This window comes from Lacerta agilis, chromosome 10 (assembly GCF_009819535.1).
Source record: "Lacerta agilis isolate rLacAgi1 chromosome 10, rLacAgi1.pri, whole genome shotgun sequence".
In the NCBI taxonomy this organism is placed as follows: Eukaryota; Metazoa; Chordata; class Lepidosauria; order Squamata; family Lacertidae; genus Lacerta; species Lacerta agilis.
In genome coordinates, this window is record NC_046321.1 from 62,851,812 (window position 1) to 62,877,220 (window position 25,409).

The 25,409-nt window shown below is 42.9% G+C and overlaps 1 protein-coding gene across 1 annotated transcript in view; it reads left to right on the plus strand.

The window, feature by feature from the left end:
• Positions 1-328: 328 nt before the first annotated feature.
• Positions 329-25,409, plus strand: part of LAMB4 (laminin subunit beta 4) — a 68,568-nt gene continuing 43,487 nt past the window's right edge. Inside the window, exons 1-4 of the mRNA XM_033163531.1 lie at positions 329-389; positions 1,257-1,424; positions 14,685-14,845; positions 17,972-18,104. Of these exons, the coding sequence (XP_033019422.1) occupies positions 329-389; positions 1,257-1,424; positions 14,685-14,845; positions 17,972-18,104 (523 nt within the window). The remainder of the gene's footprint in view (positions 390-1,256; positions 1,425-14,684; positions 14,846-17,971; positions 18,105-25,409) is intronic.

Genomic DNA, 25,409 nt, shown 5'->3' on the forward strand with positions numbered 1-25,409 from the left:
ATGATTCCCCTCAGGGCAGGGATTTCCCTCTTAGCTTTTAGCAGTTCTTATTTTTATCTTTTTTTTTATCCGTCAGCCACCTTGAGACAGGCCGGAGGAAAGTTGAGGTATATATATATATATATATGTACAGTATATATTTATATACGTATTATATATGTGTGTGTGTGTGTGTGTGTGTGTCTGAAGAAGTGTGCATGCACACGAAAGCTCATACCAAGAACAAACTTAGTTGGCCTCTAAGGTGCTACTGGAATGAATATTTTATTTTGTTTTGTTTTTGTGTGTGTGTGTGTATAAACATTATATTAACAGAAGAGGAAGAGACATGTCTTCACTTATTCCTTCTGAAGATAAGGCTGTAACATTAGCAACTGTGTGGAGAGAACGTAAGCCTAGAGCCATCAAAATTCCAAAAAATTGCAATTTTTAAAGCACATGTTATCGCAGGTAGGTTCAAATGAAATGAGACAGGCTGGATTAGAACTTCCCAGACAACAGAGCGGCATATATTCAAAGTCGACTCAGCACTGCCATAATAATTTCAAAGATAGAATAAATATTCATAAATGCACACATGTCTAAATATATAAACAATGTGTCTGAAATAGTGCAGGAGAACAATCCTGAAGCCATTCTGACTCTCCCGATGACCTCAAATATTCCTCTGCAGTAAGGAAGGGAAATGGGGAAAGGCTTCCCATTGTCTTTTCTCTTACAAATCCTGTCTTAAGGGCGTCTTTGTGTATGAACAGGGTGAGCCTGTGACGTGGATTCAGCAACTAAAATATTAACCATCACAAAAGGATGGCCAGGCTGCCCAGGTAATGCAACCAGGGACCATTACCAGGTATCCTGGCAGACAGGATTTCTGCTGCAGACCGCCTCCTATGGTTTATGTATGATGATTTTGGGGTGGTCTTTGGCTAATGTCTAAAGTCTTTAAAGGTTCCCGCACCCTTTTGTTCAGGGTCTCTCCCTCCTTGGAAGGAGGGGCGGGAACTCTGTTGCAACAGAAAAATTAATATCTGCCTTGCTTTCCACTGGATTCTGCCTCCACCCATTCTTCTCTGACTGATCATGGACTTAGGGGACTGACTCAGAGTCCAATGGGGAGTTGGGCAGCATAAGCCAAAGCCCAATTTTTACATCACCATGTCATCGTATTCCATGTTATTAGGTAAACTTCGAAAGCCCTTGAAAAGTAGCATGTTCGGGAAGAATAATGATAGGAAAGTCTCTATTGTCTTCTACAGGTGTGCAAATTCACCATCGACTAAAGATGTGGCACTGCAAGAGCATGCACACAAAGCTTCCCACAGACTTCACTCCTGACATGACTTTTGTAGGCCGAAAATGTCGCATCCAACTCATCACAGAAGCTAATGCAACACATTCTCGAGATGCAGATGTCCATATTGCTGGTAAGCTGGGGGGAAAGAAAGATGCCATTTACCTCTCTCCACCCTTGATGTTTCTGTTGCCAGTATGTCGACACTTCACAGTGTTATGAGAAAAATACCTCTAATTCCCTAATTCCCTCAGGAGATCTCTATTGGTCTGAGAGAAAGCAAAGGCCAACCAGAGTACAGTGGTACCTCTGGTTACGTACTTAATTCGTTCCAGAGGTCCGTTCTTAACCTGAAATTGTTCTTAACCTGAAGCACCACTTTAGCTAATGGGACATCCCACTGCCGCTGTGCCGCCAGAGCACGATTTCTGTTCTCATCCTGAAGCAAAGTTGTTAACCCGAGGTACTATTTCTGGGTTAGCGGAGTCTGTAACCTGAAGCGTCTGTAACCCGAGGTACCGCTGTATATTGAAAGCAAAGTGGCTAGTAAGCCTGATCTTTATTAAAGGAAATGAACTGTTGCAACAGGGTCCCCACTCACCACACGCAAGAGGGAGGAGAACCACGAACCAGGGTGCGCAAGCCCCTATAAAGACTTTTGAAATTGTCCACCCCGTAGCCCAAGGCTACCCCCCAAAACATCATACATACATCACAGAAGGAGGTGGTCTCCAGCAGAAATGTCTCCTGTCTGCCAGGATACCTGATAATACCTTAGGTAAAAGTAAAGGGACCCCTGACCATTAGGTCCAGTAGTGGATGACTCTGGGGTTGTGGTGCTCATCTTGCTTTATTGGCCGAGGGAGCTGGCGTACAGCTTCTAGGTCATGTGGCCAGCATGACTAAGCCGCTTCTGGCAAAACAGAGCAGCGCACGGAAGCGGCGTTTACCTTCCCGCTGGAGCGGTACCTATTTATCTACTTGCACTTTGACGTGCTTTCGAACTGCTAGGTTGGCAGGAGCAGGGACCGAGCAACGGGAGCTCACCCTGTCACGGGGATTCGAACCGCCGACCTTCTGATCGACAAGCCCAAGGCTCTGTGGTTTAACCCACAGCACCACCCACGTCCCTTAATAATGCCTTACTTGGTTGCATTTTCTGGGTAGCCTGGCCAATCCTTTGAGATGGCAAATACTTTAATTCCTGAGTCTCTTACGCATATTGATAGTTTGTTCAGTTTAACAGATACTTGCCAGACTATTTGAAAAGGGAGATGTAAGCCCCTACGGTCCAAAGACAACTGGAAAGCTTTTCCCATTTCCTTCCTCCTTGCAGAGAAAAATTTGAGGTCAAATTGGGAAAGTCAAAATGGCTTCAGGATTGTTCCCCTGTAGTATTTCAGACACATGCTTTATATACTTATGTATTTGTCTGCCTTCTACATTTATGAACATTTATTCTATATTGGAGACCGTAGAATTCTTATAACAATAGCCTCGTTGACAAATCAGTTAAGCCCCAGGATTTGGCATTTAATTCAATTTAATATCCATGACCTAAGTGGGACTAAAGTTTAAAGTTTAATCACCAAACTCTCTTAATTCTTGGTATTGATGTAAGATTAGGAGGGGATTGAGCAGAGTTAATGGGGCCAGAATGACTTCGTTTTTAAATAGTGCTTGCAAAGTTGTCAGGCCTCCTGCTGAAATCCTGTAACTTTTCATATCACAAATCATGGAAGATGAGGTCATTAGCTGGAAAGGCCTGATCCAAACTCTTAGCCATTTAGAATAATCAAAATGGAAGGGACCACTTTGCCACCGCCGCAGCTAGAACCTTATTGGCACAAAGGTGGAGAACAAGGATAGTACCCACTAAGGAAGAATGGCCGTGTAAAATGTTTGAATATGCTGAACTGCCTGGTCTGACGAACAGGATAAGAGAAAACGAAGATAAGGAATAAAAGGAGGAATGGAAAATGCTTATGGAATATTTTGAGAACCAGTATAAACAAATTGAAATATACTCGGAGTCAAGTGTGAATTTCATGCTCTCTATTCAGCTCATAGTAGTGAGGAATGCAGTTCCCCCAAAACGTTTGCTTTATATACACTATTTACACAATGGGCCCCACGTGATTGGCTAATTCCGGGATACTCCTGTATGCCAATCGGAGTGCGGATTCACTTCCACCTGGAGCTGGATTGGGTGGCTCCTGCGGACCAATCAGACTGCTGCAATCTCAATCCTATTGTTCTGGGACCAGTCAGGCTGCTGCAATCTCAATCCTATTGTTCTGGGGGACCAGTCAGACTGCTGCAATCTCAATCCTATTGTTCTAGGACCAATCAGACTGCTGCAGTTTGGATCCTATTCAACTCAGTACATAACACAAATACATAGCTTAGCAGGTCTTGAGTAAATCCAGCAGAGTTGAAATAGAGTTTTTAATAGATAACAAATTGGATGGTTTAAAAAATATGTGGATTATGCGGAGTAGTTGAAAAGCAAAAGAAAAGGGTGGAAGGGAAGTCATATGGTCTATGTATACATGTTGTAAGTGGGACAGGGGGAGGGGAGGGGGTTAAATATGCTCTCTGTTCCTGTTTTTGAAAATGCAAATAACTAAATAAATAAATAGGGAAGGACCAAGAGAGTCATCTAGTCCAACCCCCTGCAATGCAGGAATCTTTCACCCAATGTAGGGCTCAAACCCACAATTTTGAGATTAAGAGTCGCATGCTGCACCGATTGAGCCATCCCTTAGTGGCTATAATCTGGTAGGGGGGGTTGTCTCACGTGTGCTTTGGTGCAAGAGCACCTCTCAAATGTTGCACACTGAGGAAGCATCACAGAATAACTAAGAAACTGCAAGGATGCGTAGCTGGACCATATAAATCCACCTTCGATGCTCTACTGTTGTGTCAGTTACATGTTGCAGAATATACTAGCTAAAGATGCCCAAAAGCTAACAATGTTTTGAGGGTGCTTGGTGTCTTCTGGAAATCTGATTTGGGGCAGTGACATTGGCTTTCTGCTTGATAGTGTCCACCTATGCTCAATTTGTATTTGTGTAAATGAACTTGAATAATACAATAATCATCCATTGACCTTCTTCCAGTGGAAACCAAACCTGGGCAAGCTCTGCACCCCTGGAAATTTTCAACATTCAGAGAAGCAGGGTGCATATAAGGTTGTTTACTGTTTTACTGTGGCTGGATGTAGAAAAAGGGTGTCATCTACAAACCACTTGGGGTGGGGAATAGCCAGTGGGGCAAGCTTTATGGGTTGCCTAAGTGGACTAATTTCAAATCAGTGGTTTCACAGTTATGTCCTGTCTCTCCATTTTGGTAGCCTTTAAAATACCTTTCAGATTTCCAGCAAAAGCACCTGTTCTCAACTTTTATACTAATTTCAGATCCCTCTTCCTGGTAGGGGTAGCCGGCACTTGGCAAAGTCCCACGGTCTTTGCTGGGGCACAGTAGTTCAGTAAATGGAGACTATTCAATATTAATTTTTTTATAGTAAAAAAACCCAAAAAACTACTGGGCCCTGGAACAGTATACCCCCATTTCCTGACAATTGTACAGATAAATTTATCATCTGCAGAAATCTCTTCTTTCTAATGTGAAAGGTCTTGTCCTTAAATATCTCCACCTGCGCAAATTGGCTGAGCATGGCTTGTTCCAGCAGGTCATACTGACTATATTTGCCTGTACAAATGTTCTCTAAGCATGTTGACTCCTGTATACCAGGTGTGAAATCCCTTTGGAAATCTTCAAAGGGGATTTCATGCTCCTTTTCTCAGTATGAAACATTTCATTTGCTCAGTTAGAAGGAGGTGTAATAATCAAGAGACCTGACTCAATACTACCTTTTTTTTTAAGTATTGCCATTTCTTAGCATTATTTATTGAAACCCCTGCAAAATGTAATGCTGATTGAATGACGTTAGTTTTTTTGTGCAACAAAATTGCTTAAAATGCAATTTGTTGTTTTCGCTCTACATGCAATTTACATAACTATTGAGACTTTTCTCCATGTGGAGCAGAGGTGAGGAAACAGAGTATGTAAGAATGCAAGGACACAGAGTAAGTTTGATGACACACTATAGAGATAGAGAATTTGATACAGGACTGCCAAGTTGGCACCACCCTAAGATGTTGTAGCGGCTACAGTCACAATTGTGCCAATCTGGATGCCTCTTGAGTTATTTGTCACTCAGCTTGGCACAAAGGTTCCAGAAGTGGAGGTGGTGGTCTTCGTCTATGTTTGGACATTGGGTGCCATTTCGAATCAAGATGGCAGACTGAAATTTGACTTTGGTGTGACAGTTACAAACAAGGCTGCAGGAAGTGGGAGGTTACACTACCCATTTAAAAATTACACTACCCATTTAAAAATCACAGATTTTTGGGTTTCTTGGAATTCCCAGGCAGCACCAGGTACTTTCTACTAGTCTAATATAGTCTAGATGCATATCTACTATAGGTTTTGGAATTTTTTTTTTTTGTTCACTAAGCATTTGGACACCTCTTAAAGCACGGGTGTCAAACACAAGGCCTGTGGGCCGAATCCGACCCGCCAGACCTCGTCATGTGGCCCGTGTAGCCGCCACCAGCGCGGAGGAGGCACCCCCCTGGGGGCGGGGCGCCGTGACGTTGCGTCGTGATGTCGCAACGCAGCGACTTTGCGAGCCCTCTGAGTGAAAAAGCGGCGGGGGGGGGCTGCCGCACGCGATTGGCAGCTGCCCCCAAGCCGCCTTTTCATCCGGCGGGCTCGCAAAGTCGCTGCGGAAGCGGCAGCAGCAGCGGGAGCCCAGCGACGGAGTGCGCACGCGTGAGATGTCGTGCGTGCGCACTCCGTCGCTGGGCTCCCGCCACTGCTGTCGCTCTGCTGCCGCTATCAGCGGCAATGCTGCGAGCCCGCTGGATGAAAAGGCGGCTTGGGGGCAGCTCCCCCCAAGCCACATTTTCACTCAGAGGGCTCGCAAAGTCGTTGCGGAAGTGGAAGCGGCAGCAGCAGCGGGAGCCCAGCGACGGAGTGTGCAGCGCAACATTATTACTTACATTATTACAAAAAACAGTAATAATTGAATGCAGTGACAATAAAGAGTGGACACATAGTCCTACAGATACAACCGGCCCTTTGAGGGTGACCAAACTGCTGATGCGGCCCCCGATGAATTTGAGTTTGACACCCCTGTCTTAAAGAGATCGCAACCAAAGTTTGCATGATGATTCCTGAGATCAAGGAGCAGATTTTCATCTATGTCAATTAGATGCTGTTTTGAGTCACAATGATGGTCTGAACCAGGGGTTGGCAAGGTTTACCTTGCCTGGGCCAGTTCACTCCAGCGGAGATCCCTCCGTGGTTCACACGCACGCCCACGATTTCCGGCGTCTGCGTAGACGCGATTTCCGGCGCTGCAAAAGCAAGTCCCTGCGCCGCGCTGAGCCGGTTTAGCACAGCACACAGGGACTTGACGAGCGGACAGCTTGGTTCGGGGGCCGGTTAAACGACCCTCGTGGGCCGCTTGTGGCCCAAGGGCCTTAGGTTACTGACCCCTGGTCTGAACCTTTCAAAGTGCTCTGATTTTAACCACTGATTTGAAAACACATTTTTGGGGAGTTTCTTCGAATTCATGAGCAATGCCAGGTTTGAGGCTGTTAGTGAATGATATGCTATGAATATATTAGTGCTGTTCTGAAAACCTTAATTCACATGCTTCAATGGTGTTTCCCCCTAATTACTTCTATAACTAAGTGAAAGTAATGACACCTCCCACTTTACCTACAGATGAATCTAACCCCGTCTCCAATACATGCATCTGCTTTTGCCAAAAAAAAAAAAAAAAAAAATCCAGGCAGGATAGCTTAACAAATCACCTCTTTGGCAGGTTTTAGACTAGCTCTCGTTTTCACCTACACCCAGGTGCCTGAGGGGAAAACACTTTTCTTTCTTTTAGCTCTATCTGAGACTTACGACTTTCCTTCCCTGCCTTCATTTTGCTGTACCTGTTTCTACAATCGCTTATAATTCAAAGACCAGGTAAGACATTTTATAAGCTTCAATGTTCTTCCTGAGTTGTTGGAATATGGGATGTCGGCTGATGTCTGCATTAAACCAGCTTCTCCTATAGGGAGAGAGAACACTTTAACGACCAGCGGCTTGTGCTGTGTTCTAAGTACTGTTAGACATACCAGAATCTTAATGTCAAATGTCAGCTTAAGATAGCGAGATAGCAGAAACGTATTGTTACAGCTGACATACCAAGCTTTCAAACGTTGCCACGTTGATCACTTGTGGTCCTGCACAAAGTGTTGGGTCTTTGGTACTTTGCAACGATACTTCCTTTGGATTTCCAGCTTATCAGGGGAATCTTTGCTGTGTTTCAATATTACTAGCCACAACAGTTGTAAACTTTCTTTAGAAATGGTGCTATGAGGACTCTTCAACCAAAATGATTCAAAACTTAATATTCTAGAGCAGGTGTCTTCAACCTTTTCAGACCCAGAACCTACTTTTAACCCAAACATGCATTTTGGGGACCTGTTTCTTAAACTTTTACCATATATTTGCATGGTGAGTAGTGTTTCTGTTGTGATCCACTTGTGGGTTCTGGCCCACCAGTTGAAGATCAGTGTTGTAGAGATCTCATTATTTTGTCGAATGTAATTTTTGCCATTAGTGCTCGGTGGTTCTGTGATAGTGAGAAGTCTAGTATAAAGTTCTCTTGTTTTCTGCTAATAATTTTCCTGCCACCACAAAGAAAAATAAAAGAAACATTGGAAGAAAGTATTATATTCTTAGCACCCATCCTGTGCACTTATTTGAGCTAAGGGTGCTCCTTTCTGAACGGCAGTCTATTGGAATCAATTCCTCATCTTAGCAAAACAAAAAAAACCATAATTACTTTCTCGTGATGGTCCTTATTTCTTTCCACTGAAAAATACAACATGTTTCCTGGATGAATCTTCTGCTTCCTTTTGAACAAAGTTAACACGTTTATTAATATGCCAGGAGTTCCCAAGAGCTACATATAAACTTGTAGAAGAAGCTGGAGTTCAGTTAGAAATGCCTGTTATCCATCACATGCGACTTTGACAGGGTCATTTTGCATTTTTCTCTTTGTGTGATCCAGAAATATTGTATCACTGAAATTAATAGCACTGCTTTTCCTTTAGTATTGCCATCCTGATTCATCTATCAGTTCTAGGCTTCAGACCTCAAGCATTTGCATCAGAACAACTTCTCCATTTGTTTCAGTATACAATAATGAATATTTTGTGTGTGGATTTCTTCCCCTCGCTTGAAATTTAGTGGCATCCATTCTGCTTTTAAGAGATCTTTGAACACTTTCTTTTTTAATAATATTTTTAAATTAAATTTTCTGTTTTACAATTTCAAATAAGCATTTTACAAACTTTAAAATATCCAATGACTTCTCTTCTTTTCTTTCCATAGCTCATTTTACATATCCTTCATCCTTGCATATTTTAGTATAACCATTCAAATCAATTTTCCACTTTTACATCCATCAAGAATTCTTTACTCTGTTGAATTTAGCTTAATGCTGCCAGCGTTTTCAGCTGTACAGAGTCATTTTCCATATACTGTACTCAGTAAATGTTTTCCAATCTTCTTTAAATGTATGTTCTTCTTGCTCTCTTCTTCAGTATATTAAATCTGCAAGTTGTGCATATTCTGTCAACTTAAGTTGCCAATCCTCTATAGTTGGGACCTCGCTCACTTTCCAGATTCTTGAACACTTTCATGCCTAGATTGGGATGATTTTCTAGTAAGATTAAATAATAAGACTATTTTACTATTAAATTTAAGAGATCTGCGTGTTGAAAGAACTAGTCTCTTCCTTGTGTTCACGGTTATATTTGTAAATGGTGAGACAAGTGATTTGGTGTCAGTGTGTGAAATGTCATGTGACATGCCACCAATGGCCGCAGCATCCACTAGTCATGTGCCTAATGGGTGTTGCCTAGGGAGCTGTGACCCATGGCAGGGCCTTCTCTGTGGTGGGATCCCAATGATGGAACTCCCTCCCTGGTGAGCTGTGTTTGTCCCCATCTCAATCATCTGAAGACATTTCTGTTCACCCAGGCATTTCATACTGAAAGGCAATGGGTTCCCTGCTAGCTTAGAACTGCTGCGCTTGGATATATTGCTGTGTTAAAATGTGAGGATTTTAAAGTTTCGTAATGCTTTTAATTGGGTTGGATGGCAACCGTGGGCTTGCTTAGGAAGGGTGGGTCGGACATTTAAGTGATTATAATGTAGCAGCTTCATGAGACTTTCAGGGATAACTCCCGGAGCACATGGCTCACTGTTTGTGTGTGCAGAAGAACTTCCTTTCCAACAGTGCAGAAATCCATCTATGTCCAATCCATGCAATATAAACTCTATGGGAGAAAAGGTAGTAATAGTGTGGAAACGAAACATGATGTCAAATTCATATTTACATCTTTTAGATGTGTTATTATGACTTCTTTTTATTTATGTCCTGTAATTTATACACCGCTTGATTTTAGAGAACCTCAAAGCAAATGACAAAAGGTTTTGCAGGACAAAATCAACGTATTAACCCAGCTCCTATCTCTTACATTTTCCTGGGAGTAAGCTCCATTAAACTCAGTGTCGAGCAGCAGTTTAGCTAGGTACTTAAAGGATTTCGGGCATAAGCATAAATCTGCACAAAATTAACCTATATGTTTATTATACGTACATTTATACATGTGCTATCATTTAAAACAGAAATAATAATTACTGTCATTTAAACAGCTGCTAACTCCCAGTTTGAGGATCCTGGTCCTCTCCCCCAGCCCCCAAGCAATTTTTTCTGGTCATCCAAGAGCCTACCAATTTCAGTAATAGCAGCAAAAAGAGGTGGGAGGAATTAAAATAGAGTGCTGGGATGGAACAGAACTCAGTTCCGGCACTTCTCAGGTGGGCGCCATTGCCATTCTAAGAGAACAAGGGAGGCATTCATGGTGAGTTCCGGCACCTCTTTTTCTAGCTGATTTTGAACACATGATAATAACTTTGGGAAGCCTTAAACACACTAACATTTTCCATTGCAGGTCCCACCACCAACGCTCAGGCAAAGGGGGATGTCACAAGGACAACGACTGGTTTTTAGTCTACATCTGAAAGATGCCCACCAACAAATGGCTTCCGCTGGCCCTCCTTTTCAAACTCAGTAAGTTCAAGGACTTTAAATGCGCTCCGTCATTTCCCCTGTTATCTCTCCATTTGCAGCTCCTTCGGAACGTGGGTGACCAGCCCGCAGCATGGATGCCACTAACCTAGGGTGGTGGTGGGGGGCACGCATCTGACCTCCCAGCGCTTGAGCCACTGCTGTTTACCAGGAAGTCCCCTCCCTGCCACTTTGCCCCTGCCCCTCTCCTTCCTGGTAAGCAGCAGCGACTCAGACACTGGGAGGTCAGGTGAGCGCTGATCCCTCCACCGTGATGTAACTTATTGATGGCTGCCACAACAGACACGGGGAGCAGGGCTTTGTGGCACAACTGAACAGGGTCAGGAGAACTCTTGGACCTGGCTGTGCTGTGCTCAGACATGTGCTCATTGCCCGTTCCCTGACACAGTAGCTCAGATAGCCTTCATACTTTGGCACACACTTACCCAAAATGGTACTGTTCACTACTCTCTTTGGGATCTTACTATGTAGTTCATTTTTGTCAATCCTCTATTCGTTTTTCCAGAAGACCATTATTCCGCCTTTCAAACTGGTTGTGGGATCTGTTTTTGTCAAGCCCTTGAGATCTGCAGGCCAAAATTTGGCTGCTTATTTCAGTCTCCTCTTACATCGTACTGCTTTCTTGGTATTCATGTCCCCTTGGCTTCCTTGCATAGTTTACTTGCCTCTCAAGTGATCCCTGGGTCTGGAATGAGGGTCAGGCATCGCCTTCCCTCAACTATTTTCTTTGTCCTATACTAGGGATGGGTGAATCTGTCTAGTTTCTCTCAGCTTTTAACACACACACACACACACACACACGATTTTAAACTCAGTTCTCCACATTTCCTCATCTGTTTGCTATTTAAAAGAGAGAGGAAGAAAAGAAAAAGTCATAAAGAGATTCAATCAGCATTTAAGTGCAAATGTCCCCTAAAATGCACATTTTTCTACAAAACTTTGTCTGATATACACAATTTTTTTTGCAAACCAGCTTTCCTTTATAAGATGCACCATACGTTATTTTCACAAATAGATGCATTTTGTACACACTTTACCCTAGTGTATGCATTTTTGTACAAATTAATTGGCTGGAGAATTGCATTGCAAAATTCAAAGGCATGCAGATTTCAAAAGCTTGCTCTGTTTTAGTTAACGTATTGTTTTGGAAGGTGCAAATTAGGTAGGTTTGCCTTGAAATGCAAGCTCCATAAAATTTCATAGAACTGAGCCAGCTTCTATCTGTCTTGCTCCAGTCATCCCTTCCATTCCACACCCTGGGTTTCATTTCTTGTTATACAGTATGTGTAGCAGAATCCTTTTTCAAAAAATAGTATTATTGTTTAGGGGCTGCCCTCTGTATTGTTTCAGTTCTGTTGCATCTATCCTCTTTGCAGTAATAATATCCTTGTGCAGTGACTAGCTGCATATGGGTGGAGGAGAGTAACCTCACACTAAAAAATTGTGGAACTATTGTGAGACAGATGAGGCTGCCTGGCATTACAACTGTCCTTAGATGGATAAAAAGCAGGAAAGTGGACTTGACTCCCAAATAGACATGCAATGGGAAATAGTGTTGACTTTTAGAAGTGTGTCTTGAGAAGTAAACAAAATAATTGGCAGCTTCCGTGCTTATCTCATCATAAGCGTGGAGCAGTTGTTTCTAAAACTGTATGCAAAACATCTCTAGATTTCCTTGCAACCTGTACAAACTTCTAAGACACTCACATGCCCCATCATAACAAGTTGAGCCAAGAAGCACTAAGAAGAAGAAGTCTGTAAGGGCCCCAGACCTGTTCAGTGTTTCAGCTGAGAACATGTTTCAACGAGCAAAATCCCTGAAAGGAAAGTTAGCTCAGTGGAAGAAAAATGCTCAAAGTCATTTCAGGCAAGGGCTTTGTCCACAGCAACTAGATCCCATTTTTCTGGGCTCTCCCATCTTCGATCAGTGCGTGGAAAATGTGGCTATTTATGGGGTTCAGTTAGAACCGGTTGAAGCCTTGGACTTCATGAAGCCATTTATTACATTTCACATCTCCGGAAATCTAACGGTTGAGGTTTATTTATTCTCCTCCTCGTTGAAGATCAGAGCCCAGACTTCATTGTAGACTTTACACTGGCCATTAAGCCAGGGATGTTTTGAAGTTGAAGAATAACAACATCTGAAGGGCTACAGGTTCCTCATCCCTGTCATACGTAATGATAAATCAGGCAAGGGTGCAGGGGTTATTTAGAAAGATCAGAAGGCAGAGGTTACCACATACTTGCATATTTTAGCTATCTTATAGGGAAGACCATATCCAATTAATTCCATGCACGTTTGTTTGTTTGTTTGTTTGTTTGTTTGTTTGTTTGTTTTATATCCCACCTTTCTCCCAGTGCAGGACCCAAGGTGGCTCACAGCATGAGCTAAGCACAGATACAGCTAAAAAAACATACATCCGCTCCACTTTACCGTGCGGAGGAGTTGCAGTGGACCACGTGGCTACCCACTCTTCTCCAGGGGTTGGGGGACGAAGTCCTGCATTGCCCGGAGAATCCTGGCCACGTCAGCAGCCAGCCAGCCAATCCGCTGGCTGGGGGGGCGTGGCCAGGACCCATTTAAACGGAGGCAACCCCGTTGGGAACCCTGGGGGAGCTCAAGTTGGTTTGCATCGATGGGGCTCCCCCTTCCAGTGGTTTACCCTTACTGGACTCCCTGCACAGTGGGCAGGAGTCAGATATGTTGTTGTTGTCGTTCAGTCGTGTCCGACTCTTCGTGACCCCATGGACCAGAGTACGCCAGGCACACCTATCCTTCACTGCCTCTCGCAGTTTGGCCAAACTCATGTTAGTAGCTTCGAGAACACTGTCCAACCATCTCATCCTCTGTCGTCCCCTTATAGTCAGATATAGTCGGGTCTATTCAATGCCTAAGCCAATACTGCTCACATTCTGTAACCAATAAAGTTGTGGCCAAAATTTGCCCAATAGCATTAACCTAATATTGGTGCCCTGGTGTTTTATTCATCGACAAGGGGGTGGTTACAGCGTCTCCACATGCAACTATCAGTTATACATTTTAAAGCACATGTAAAGTACTAAACTGTGGCTTATTACCGTATTTTTCCGTCTATAATTGGGGACTAAAATTGGGGACTCAATTTTAAGAAAATGAGAGGAGATGGCCCAAAGTTGTTGAGCTTCTCCCCCCATGCAGCTGTGGGCAGGAAACACTCCCTAGATTGTTTCCTGCTCGCTGCAGCATCGGGGGAAGTTGCGCTTCCACCAACCGGTTGGCTGGCAGGCGTGCCGCTTCTCCCCCCGTGCCACTATCCGTGTATTGGACGACCCCAGTTTTTTGACATGATTTTTGGTCAAAAAACCTCGTCTAATACACGGGAAAATACGGTAATTCTCTCCATATGAGACTGAGCTTTTGAGTTTTGTTTGGAGATTTAAAAAACATTTCCCAGTGCCCTTCACAGATTGCTGAAGGCTAAAAAGAAGAGCACACTAAATGTGTTTGGCACCTCCCTGCACAAAAAGACCCCTCGAGATTTCATAGAATCATAAAGTTGGAAGGGACGCACAAGGGTAATCTAGTCAAAATGCCCGCAGTGCAGGAATCTCAGCTAAAGCATCCATGACGGATGACCATTCAACCTCTGCTTAAAACCTTCAAGGAAGGAAAGTCCACAACCTCCTGAGGGAGAACGTTCCACTGTTGAACAGCTCTCACTATCAGAAAGTTCTTCCTTTTCCTTTTCCTTTTCCTTTTTTTATTTTGACAAAGTAATAATAATAAATAAATAAGAATAAAATGTGTACCCCACCCCCGAGACCATTCCATTGTAACTATCCAACCTCCCAAAATTTCAACACCTCTTTGAAAGTGCTTTGAAGGTATCCTGGGTGTGCAGAATTTGAGGCTTTCTTATTATTTCTTTTGAGATTCCAACGCAGAGACCAAGAGCTATCAGATTGATGATCTTATTTCCCATAGCCTAAAGCCATATGCTTTGAAAGGTGGATTCTCAACAACTGCGCGCAAGTAGCACCTTGATGGCTAGAGGTTGCCCGGAGATAAAATTATCATAAAGACGTGTGCCAGCTTGGCTAGCCCCTGCCTTCGCTCACTGCTGTCATATAAGTGGCAGTCCATATAACATTTACTATGTTTCATCTAATTTTTGTGGACAGCCCTACTGACAGACTTCCTGCTCGGCCAGAATCCCTGTGAAAATGGTTTCTGTCGCCAGCCTGTCGGAGACCTGCTTGTGGGTCGCGGTGGCAGCCTAACAGCTTCATCCACGTGCGGACTGTTTGAGCCTCAAAAATACTGCATTATCGGCTACCTGGAGGTGAGTTTATTCTTTAAACCGGCTTTCTAAGAGCATGCAGGGAGCTTCTCGAGTTTGGTCGGGGAAATACTTGCTGCTTCCACAACCTGCCTGACAACCTGTTTTCTCTTGTTTGTTTCGATGCTTTGTTGAAATCCCTATTTATTCTGCATTATTCAGAAGTACGCAGCGTCCTGACCAAAAACTGCTGAAGCGGTTTGGAATACTTGCAGAGTTTTCTTCGAAGTGAAATGCCCCATCTACAGCATATATATTAGAGCTTCTGGATCAGGCAGGGGTGTTGGAAACTTATAATTTGTGCTAGATTAAAATCATGTATTAATTACCACCCCCCCCCTTCAGCATGGTTAAAAGAACAAAAGAAAACAAAGCATTTGCGGGAGGACTTGTGAGCTCAGGAATCAATGCTGCCTGGTAAACTTTGCTAAGCAGGCATGCAGATGCTTGTCACATTACCTTTTGCTTAGAAGGAGGTAGCACCAGGTAATACCTGTCTATGCACACCTGCGGGCTGAGGGACTCCACCTTTCGCAAATGCTCATTTGGTGTCTCAGTCCTATAAATAGGACTGAAAACCGAATGGTGCTAAAAATGCAAGAGGCAGTTGCAATGCGTCTCATGCCTACAGTACTCGTGGCTGTGTGTTACTGTTTGTTTTCAACACACTGAGTTTTATGTCCACACAGAATACAATAGCCCATGAGAACATACGCTGTGCATGCATATTACCTAAATTAACCTGAAAGGAGGCGGAGGTGGGAGAGCACCACTGGCTCTTTGAAGTGTGACCTTAAAGAGCAAGTCTTCTAATGATCAACTCATTGGACGACTGTCAGTATATTTGCTGTCAGAAAATGCGATGTCTTCAAGTGCGCCCAATTTAATTGATGGGCGGTAGGCTCAGAACAGAGGAAATGTTGTACTATTTCATGCTAGTATATCATTAACATACAGCATTTACTACTGCAAGATGTGGAGATGGCCAATAGCTTACACAGCTTTTTAAAAGGGCTAGATAAATTTGTTGCAGGTAAGACTTTCAGTGACTGTTAGTCATGGACCTTTTCTAATAGGACATAGGAGCTGGAGTCTAGCAATAGCCTGTGGTTCCCCATCCCTGCTTTAGACAGAAGAACTGAAACTAAGAGGGAGTGACTTCCCCAACCTTGGTTGAAGCTAAGGCTGAATTTAAATTAATGCCCGAATAAGGCCTGAATAAGGACAACCAGTTGCAAAAGAGGACAGGACTCCTGCACCTTTAATATCTGTGCTGAAGCAGGAATTTAAGCAGGTGTGGGTTGGTTTTGCATCTAGCCAGCGTAGGCCTGACACACACACACACACACACACACAAACAAACAAACTGTTGAATACTTTGATTATATGCAAACCTTGAAATATATTCACTGGGCTCCAAAGCTCCATACAGCAGGGGTAGGGCAATTTGGTGCCCGCCAGGTATTTTCCCATCAGCCCCAGTTAGCATGGCCAGTGGCCAGGAATGATGGGGATTGTAGTCCATGACATCTGGAGGGCACAATGTTGGCTTCCCCTGCCATAAAGGCTCCACGGACCACGCAGGATCCTATATAGTCTTTTTCCTTTAATACCGGATAATTTTCAGCGTAATCATGTAAACCACTAAATCAGAACCGTACTCGTAAATATGATATTGGTGCTTGCATGATTAAAACAATTATCTAGAAGGCAATTTTGACAATCAAAGCCTAAACTTGTTAAAGAGGCTTTCCGCTCATTCATCCCTGAATAATCCATACATTTAAATTTTGCTGCATCACATTAATCATCCTTGAATGCTTTTAATTTGTCATAAAGGAATTTCTTCCCTAAACTCTGCCTGACTTCAAGGCAAGTGGCTTCCTACGCGGTCCGACACTCAATCATTTGTCACCACTTTAAACTTTTAACTCTTTCCAAAAGAGAGAGAGAGAGAGAGAAAGTTGAGATAAGAATAGCTGATCTTCTTATGACATATCATTAGTTCTCCTGTTTGGACTAGGAGCACTGAAGGGTTTTTTGGTTTTTTTTAATCATCCTCAGCTACAATATAGGCATCTCCCCTGCCCCTTTCCATATAACAAGTTGTAATCAGAACTCAGACTTCCTGTCTGTGGTCAAGTAACTGAGGCTGATGCATGCTTATTCAGAAATATTAAGCCCTATTGGTTTCAGTAGTGTACATGCTTAAGTACCGTAAGTGTGCATAGGACTGTAGCTTTAAGCTTATTCAGTCCTAAGCCTCACTGCATACAATGGAACTTTCCCTATGAACTCCAAGCAACAAATTTCAGTATTTCCTACACTGTTTGGCAGCAGATAAATACCCCCGGCTAAGCTACTTCCCTCTGTACAGGCCGGTGCACAGAAATCAGTACTGGAGAAAGGAGAATTAGTGAACAAACTAATTCTAATCTCTTATCTGAGCTTCAGTGCCCCCTTCTGTCACTGGGGTGGGGGTGGGGTTTGTTGGTTGGATTTATCCCTTTCATTTTTCTAGAAACAGGTAGGTAGCCGTGTTGGTCTGCCATAGTCAAAACAATAAATAAATAAATAAATAAATAAATAATAAAACATAAATAAAATATAAAAATTAAAAATTAAAATTAAAAAATTCCTTCCAGTAGCACCTTAGAGACCAACTAAGTTTGTTCTTGGTATGAGCTTTCGTGTGCATGCACACTTCTTCATATACCTGAAGATATCCAGGTATCTGAAGAAGTGTGCATGCACACAGGTGCTACTGGAAGGATTTTTTTATATTTTTCTAGAAGGCAGATTAGCCCCATCCACCCCAAACACTTAAAGCAACCTCTTGCCTCTGTTTGCCTTAAAGCAACCTCTTGCCTCTGTTTGCCTCTGTTTGCAATCTAGGAAGCCTGCTATCTATGTGCGGTCCATCTTTCCATTCCTTGCTTCATTACTCCAAGGGTCTCCAATGCTCAGAGCTAACTTAGATGCTTCCCAGTTCTCGGAATAGCATCTGAACAATGGCAGTAGTTGGTGTTCCTAGCTGTCTGATCCTGTACTGCTGCTTCAGTTGCCCGCCGGGCACGAGTTACTGCTAGCCGTAATAATCATTCATCTTGCCCACCATTATTTTTCTAGGATGAGCAGAAGTGTTTCACCTGTGATTCCAGATACCCGTATAATCCAGTTTCCCAGGCTGAGAGTCACTTAATTGAAAACGTTATCGCAGCTTTTGAGCCAGATCGAAAGAAGTGGTGGCAGTCAGAAAATGGTGAGTGGCTTTTCATTCGTGTTCGTTCCTTAGCCTAATTTGAATTTACTGAGACCTCCAGCCGCATTCTAGAGGGGGGTTAAAAATGGGGGGTTAATATCGTGAACGGGTCGTCCAGATATTGCAAACAAGTAGTTGGAAACAGTTTTAAAAAAACCACATCATTTTTTTTCCACGGAAAGGGTAGATCTTGATTAAAGCTGAAGGCAGGCTCCCATGTTTACGCTCAAAATGAGTGAATATGAATATTAAAAAATAAACCTTGCATACATGAGCATAAACTCACCATAAACACCTGGCTGGAAACAGCCAGAGGTCATTTCCAGATGACTTGTTTATGGAGCATTCATCCTGATTTGTTTGCACAAAGTTTTACAAAGAGGTTTTCTGCACCAGCTGTTTATTGAGCATTCATTCTGATGTATTTCTAGGTTGTAGGCTGTTGCCTTAAATAGTTATCCCACGCTCCCCAATGCATTTTCACATCACTTTCCTCGCCGCAAAAAATGTCAGATTGTCGGGGAGGGGGCTGGCACTAGGTTTGTTGTTAGGTGGGTGCCAAATCCATTTGAACTGCTCGCCCACATCATGAGAACAGCAGCCAGAATCTCAGTGAAGCAGAACTTTCCTGCTCTTTGCCTGCCTATCTCTACTTACATTACAGGGAAGTTTAGATAAGAACATTGGCAGGATTATTGTAATATCCTGCTGTTTTATAAGTAGATGAAGAAATGATTTATAAACGATTAAGTTAAGTTAATTTGGAATATGCAGAAAATATAAAAAATAAATTTAAGGAAATGCAGAAAGAGGGGGAAGGAAGTTGAGTTTTGAAATGTTAACCATGATTGTAAAATTATTGAAATGTATAAAATTGAAAATCATAAAAAAAATTAAATATGGGAGTTTATATCTGTTTGTAATGAGATTTTGAGATTATTTGATAAAACCAGCTCATAGCTTGTAAACTGATGTCAAGCATAGCTCAATAGCATTTCTCTTCAAGAAACCCACAAAAAACTAAGGCAGATTTCAGTTATCTTCAGCTAGAATTCATACTTATGAAGATGCTATCATGTTGTTCGCCCACACAATAGGTAGGTACACATACTAAAGAGAGGCAATGAGGACTCATGCAACCATTGCTCTACTGGGAATGCAAGGGTGCACCCAGGTACACTAACTATGGATTCTTCCCTGTCCTGACTTTAAACGATTTGCTTTCCTTCTGGAAAAAGCAGCTTTCTTAACAGCTTTCTTGACCTAGAGCAGGGGTCGGCAAGCTAAGGCCCAGGGGCTGGATCAGGTCCAATTGCCTTCAGGATCCGGCCCGCGGACTGTCCGTGGATTGGTGTGGGGATTCTGTTCGTTCGGGCTGCGCCATTCCATCCCCCCCCTCCCTCACACACACCGTGGCAGCGCCTCCTCCCTCCCTCCTGCTGGCTTCTCCCCGCCCTGCCTAGAGGAGGAAGGGGATTGGGCTGAGCGCCATTTTAAGCAGCCCCTCTCCGGAGCCAGCCCTTTCGCGCCACTCAACTTCCCCCCACCCGCCCCCGCCTTGGTGCTCCTGTGGGCCAGAGAGCAGAGCTGACAAGCTCCTTCTGCCTACCCACGAGAAGCAGCAGCAGCAGTGGTGGCAGCCCTGGGAAGGTCAGTGCAGCAGCTGGGGCTGCGGGGTGAGGAGGAGAAGAAGAAGAAGAGGAGGAGGAGTTTGGATTTGATATCCTGCTTTATCACTACCCGAAGGAGTATCAAAGCAGCTAACAATCTCCTTTCCCTTCCTCCCCCACAACAAACACTCTGTGAGGTGAGTGGGGCTGAGAGACTTCACAGAAGTGGGACTAGCCCAAGGTCACCCAGCAGCTGCATGTGGAGGAGCAGAGACGCGAACCCGGTTCACCAGATTACAAGTCCACCGTTCTTAACCACTACACCAAACTGGAGGAGGAGGACTACTTGCCCCCCTTACCTCTTCTTCCAGCTCCCCACCCCCGGTGCCGCTTCTCTGGCCCGCCACAAGGTCTAAGGGACAGTGGAACGGCCCACAGCTAATTTTTTTTGCCAACCATTGACCTAGTGTAAGCACAGGTATTGATAAAGAAAACACACGTGTGTAACGTTCACTAGCAGAATGCAGTTTTTAATAATAATAATAATTATTATTATTATTATTATTATTATTTATTCATTTATTTATACCCCGCCCATCTGGCTGGGTTTCCCCAGCCACTCTGGGCGGCTTCCAACAGAATGTTAAAATACAATAATCTAGGCTGAACCTCAAAGTTTAGGCCCAGTTGGCAGGGAGCCCATACAGGAACCTGCCCTCCCCCCTGCCCTTTTCAAGATAGTTGGTGTTCATGGTAGTGGCAGCAGCAGCCCAACAGCAGAGCTTCCAGTAGGCCCCAGATCGGGTGTGCAGATACTGTGGCCCTTCAAACGTCACAGTAACTAACTCCCATCAGCCCCAGCCAGCGTGGCCAATGGTAAAGGATGAAGTTGCAGGCCGGCAACATGAGGGGAGCATGCAGATGCTGCTGCCTTAACAATTTCAAAAGGGACTTCCGGTTAGGTGCCGAGTCAATGGCGGACGGGAGTCCGACGGCTCCGTCCTCCGCTAGGCGATAGGGATCTCCGTGCCTGCGCCACGGGTCCCTTAAAGCCACGGGAAGAGCGTCCCGTGGACCGACGGCTTCGTGGGTCCCAGACGTGCTGTCTCCGCTCCTGATTGACCCTCGTAAGGGGGAAAACCAGGCGAGCGAAGCTCCAGCACGGGACTGAAGAAGCGACTGCCTGCGGAGGATCAAAGCAGCGATCCCGCCAGACCTGAGCACCCGGCACTTCCTACACAGAAACCTCCAAAGAAACTCTGTAAGTTAAAGAATTGGATTATTTTACAAGTTTAAAGAGCACTGCTTGCAGAGGAAATTGCAAAAGGAAGCCTGTTCCCTTTGAACTGTTTGCGCGAGCTTGGTAGCGCTAAAAGATCAAAGCCGCGACTAACGGGAAAGTTTTGCGAATTCTGCCAAACTTTTTAAAAGTTGATTAAAAGTTGTTTAAAGGATGTTTAAAGACTTAAAAACAGTTGATATGGCAAAAGAAGATGCCCCTCACCCTCTGGATTAGGATTCCGGGTCAGTAGCGGGCTGTGATACATTGTTGCCATTTTTTCTTTGTTGGTGTTTCAGTGACTGTTTACCAGTGGAGACATTTTGACTTTTTTGTAACCAGATACAAGTTACTTTATGGACTTCGGTGGTAACACTGCAAGTTAGGAACTGTTACTGACTTGGGCTACATGAAAATAAACCCTTCTTGGCTTTAAGGAATTTATATTCTGAAAAATTTAAACTCTTTGCCTAAAAGCTGGATTTTTGGGACTGGTGTGGGCTCCTGGCTCAGCAGTCTCTTTGTTCTCAGAACTGAGCTGCTGGCCACCTGGTGTTTACTTTTGGGACTGTTGGCCTTCTGCTGTGAATGTCTGAGATTGTTACCACAGCAACTGGAGTGACCTTGAGATTACAATTGCAGAGCCCACAGGATATGGACACTAGATCAAAAACAACTGGTGCTAGCTCTGCACAAAAAAGAGGCTCTGTTTCCCTAACTCTACAGGAACAAATGGAGAAATTGGTTGTTAGTGTGGCAGAAATTGCAGCAGGATTGAAAAGCGTTACTGAAGGGTTGAAGCAAACACAAGATCAAGTTTCATCAGGAAATACAGCAGTGAACTCAGCAATAGAAAAATTACAAGCTGACATAAAAGCTGATATTAAAAATTCTACGCAGAACCTGGAAAAATCAATTGGGCAAATTGAGGAGAATGTAAGGAAGAACAGAGAAGAAATTAATAGGATTGGGCAGGAGGTGACCACCCTGAAAAAGGACTCAGAGGAAATTAAAGTGGTTAAGGAAAAAATAAAAAAGGTGGAGGAAAAATTGGACAATTTAGATTTGGAGCAGATAGAGAACATTGGAACACGACAGAGAACTGTTGAAGAGTCTCTCGCATTTCTGCAACTACATCAGAGAGAGGGCAACATCCGCCTAAGGGGTCTTCCAGAATTGGAAGGGGAAGACCTAAAAGCTTATATTGTGAAGTTATTTTCAGGATTTTGGGAGATAGAAGAAATTAACGTCTCAGCGCGCATAGTGAAGGCCTTCAGATTTGGTCCAAGAGGTTCCAGAGGAAAGAAAAGCAATAAAACAGTCAGCGACTGTTTGATTGTGCTACACGATCGACACGACAGGGACTATTTTCTGGACTTGCATTACAGAAATAACCTGGTGGTAGAGCAGAACAAAGTAATTTTTTATAAGGATATCCCCAGATTTTTCCTTGACAAAAGAGTTCCTTACAACGACTTGGCGACTGAGCTTAGAAAAAGGAAAATTCCCTTCAGTTGGGAATTCCCAGAAGGCCTGGCATTTACGTTTGAAGGAAAAAAGATAAGAATAAGATCCTTGGCGGAGAAGCAAAAGTTTTTGGACAAGCATCTGGAACAATTTAAAGGCACACCACTCGACCCAGCACAATTCTACAGGTTTCCAGCGGAATTTCCATCACCGCCGGGATTACCAAGTTTACCAGGTCCAAGCCAGGATTCAGAGAAAGACAAGAAAGGAGAAGCAACTGGAGGAGAAGATTAAAGAAAGGAAAATGGCGCTCAAGTTAATGACATGGAATGTCCGGGGATTGAATCAGAGACCAAAGAGACGCAGAGTGTTTTACAGCATAGAAAAGAAGAATTTGGATATAATATGTTTACAGGAAACCCACATAGCCCGACGTCATAGAAGATTACTACAGAACAAAAAATTAGGCCAAGAGTTTATATCATCGGATAAGGTCAAGAAGAGAGGAGTAGTGATATATGCAAAGGAGAAATATAGCCCAAGACAGCTTTTTAAAGATGAAGAAGGGAGATACATCGCAATTGAAATTAATATACAAGGCGAAAAACTTTTGATTCTGGGACTTTATGCACCAAATGATGGAAAGTCAATTTTTTATAAGAAAATACATGATCTGCTGTTGGACTATTTGGATTACAAATTAGTTTGCCTTGGAGACTTTAATGGTGCAGTTTCCACACTAATGGACAGATCTCAAAGAACTAAATTAACGAATGATGGGAAACTCCCAAAGACTTTCTTCGAAATGGTGGATAATTTGAATTTGGTGGACTCTTGGAGACTAAAAAACCCTACAGACACAGAGGCAACTTATTTTAGTGAATCTCAGAAGTCATGGTCAAGGATAGATTATATTTGGATTTCGAATGAATTGGCTCCAAAAATACAAAAGGCAGAAATTGGCCCTAAAACTCTTTCAGATCACAATCCGGTACAGTTAAATTTAAAAATGATTTCCAAGGATTCTTTTAGATGGAGAATGGATGACGCTTTGATGAGAGACACCAAGCTAGTAGAAAGAGCGGCGAAAAAGATGAAAGAATATTTTCAGATAAATTGGAGTTCCGAAGTGGAGAAAAGAATTGCTTGGGATGCAAGTAAAGCTGTAATGAGGGGATTTCTCATTAGTGAAAAAGCAAAAAAGAAGAGACAACAAAATGCAGAAATGGAGAGATTGTTGAAATCAATCAAAGAAAAGGAAAAAGAATTAAGAGGACATCCCAGATGTGTCAAAATCCAAAAAGAAATCAAATACTTGCAATCCCAATATGCCAATATAATGAATCAGGACATTGAATGGAAAGTGAAAATGATGAAACAAAGAACATTTGAATCGGCCAATAAGTGTGGAAAACTACTAGCTTGGCAATTGAAGAAAAGACAAAAGGCAAATGTCATCAATACTTTGGTAGTAAATGGAAAAAATGTGGAGAAACCGGAGGAAATCAGATGGTGTTTTCAAAGATTCTACAAGCAACTGTACAAGGAGGAGAAGATAGATGAAGCAGAAATAGACCGATTTCTGGAAAAGAATGGATTGCAAAAAGTCCCAGAGGAAAAATTAGTTACTCTCAACCACCCAATATCGACACAGGAGATAGAAGACGCAATAAATAACATGCAATTAGGGAAGGCTCCAGGACCGGATGGATTAACAGCAAAATATTATAAGACATTGAAAGACTGGCTATCGCAGCCGCTAAGAGAAATTTGCAACAAAATACTAGAAGGAGATAGGGCACCAGAGACGTGGAAAGAAGCCTTTATCACACTGATTCCAAAACCAGATACTGATAAGACTCAAATGAAAAATTACCGTCCAATATCCCTTTTGAATGTGGATTATAAAATTTTTGCAAATGTATTGGCTACAAGGCTGAAAAGAGTGTTGAAAGATTATATACATAGAGACCAAGCAGGTTTCTTGCCAGGAAGACAAATTAGTAATAATACGAGAATTATTGTGGACATTTTAGAAAAACTGGAGAGAAACATAAACACAGATGCGGCACTATTGTTTGTTGATGCAGAGAAAGCATTTGATAAAGTTTCTTGGACATTTATGAAAAAGAATTTGGAAAGGATGGGAGTTGGAGAAAAATTCCTGAATGGCATCAAGGCCATCTACACAGAACAAAGAGCTAAAGTAATAGTAAACAGTGTGATATCGGAGGAGTTTGAAGTTGAAAAGGGAACAAGACAAGGGTGCCCTATCTCCCCTTTACTTTTTATTACGGTCCTGGAAGTTCTCCTAAATATGATACGAAAGGACAAACAGATAAAAGGAATTCGTGTGGGAGAGAAAGAATACAAACTACGCGCCTTCGCAGACGATCTGATGTTATCCCTGCAGGAACCGGAAAGCAGTGTCCCCAGAGCCTTGGAAATAATTGAACAATTTGGACTTGTAGCTGGTTTCAAATTAAACAAGCAGAAAACCAAAGTTTTAGGAAAAAATTTGAGTGCAGAACAAATTCAAAGAATACAGGAAGGCACTGGCCTCAATTTTGTTAAAACAGTAAAATATCTAGGTATCAATCTCACAACCAAGAATTTGAATCTGTACAAGGACAATTACGAAAAACTGTGGATGGAAATAAAGAAAGACATGGAGATATGGACAAGATTGAAATTGTCGTTAATGGGAAGAATTGCCGTGATAAAAATGAATGTCCTACCAAGGATGCTGTTTTTATTCCAAGCCATACCAATTTTGGACAAACTGGATTGTTTTAAGAAATGGCAAAAGGACTTATCAAAGTTTATATGGCAGGGCAAAAAGCCAAGAATCAAGTTTAAGATTCTAACAGACTCTAAAGAGAGAGGAGGCTTTGCCCTGCCGGACTTAAGACTTTACTTTGAAGCAGCGGCCTTTTGCTGGCTAAAGGA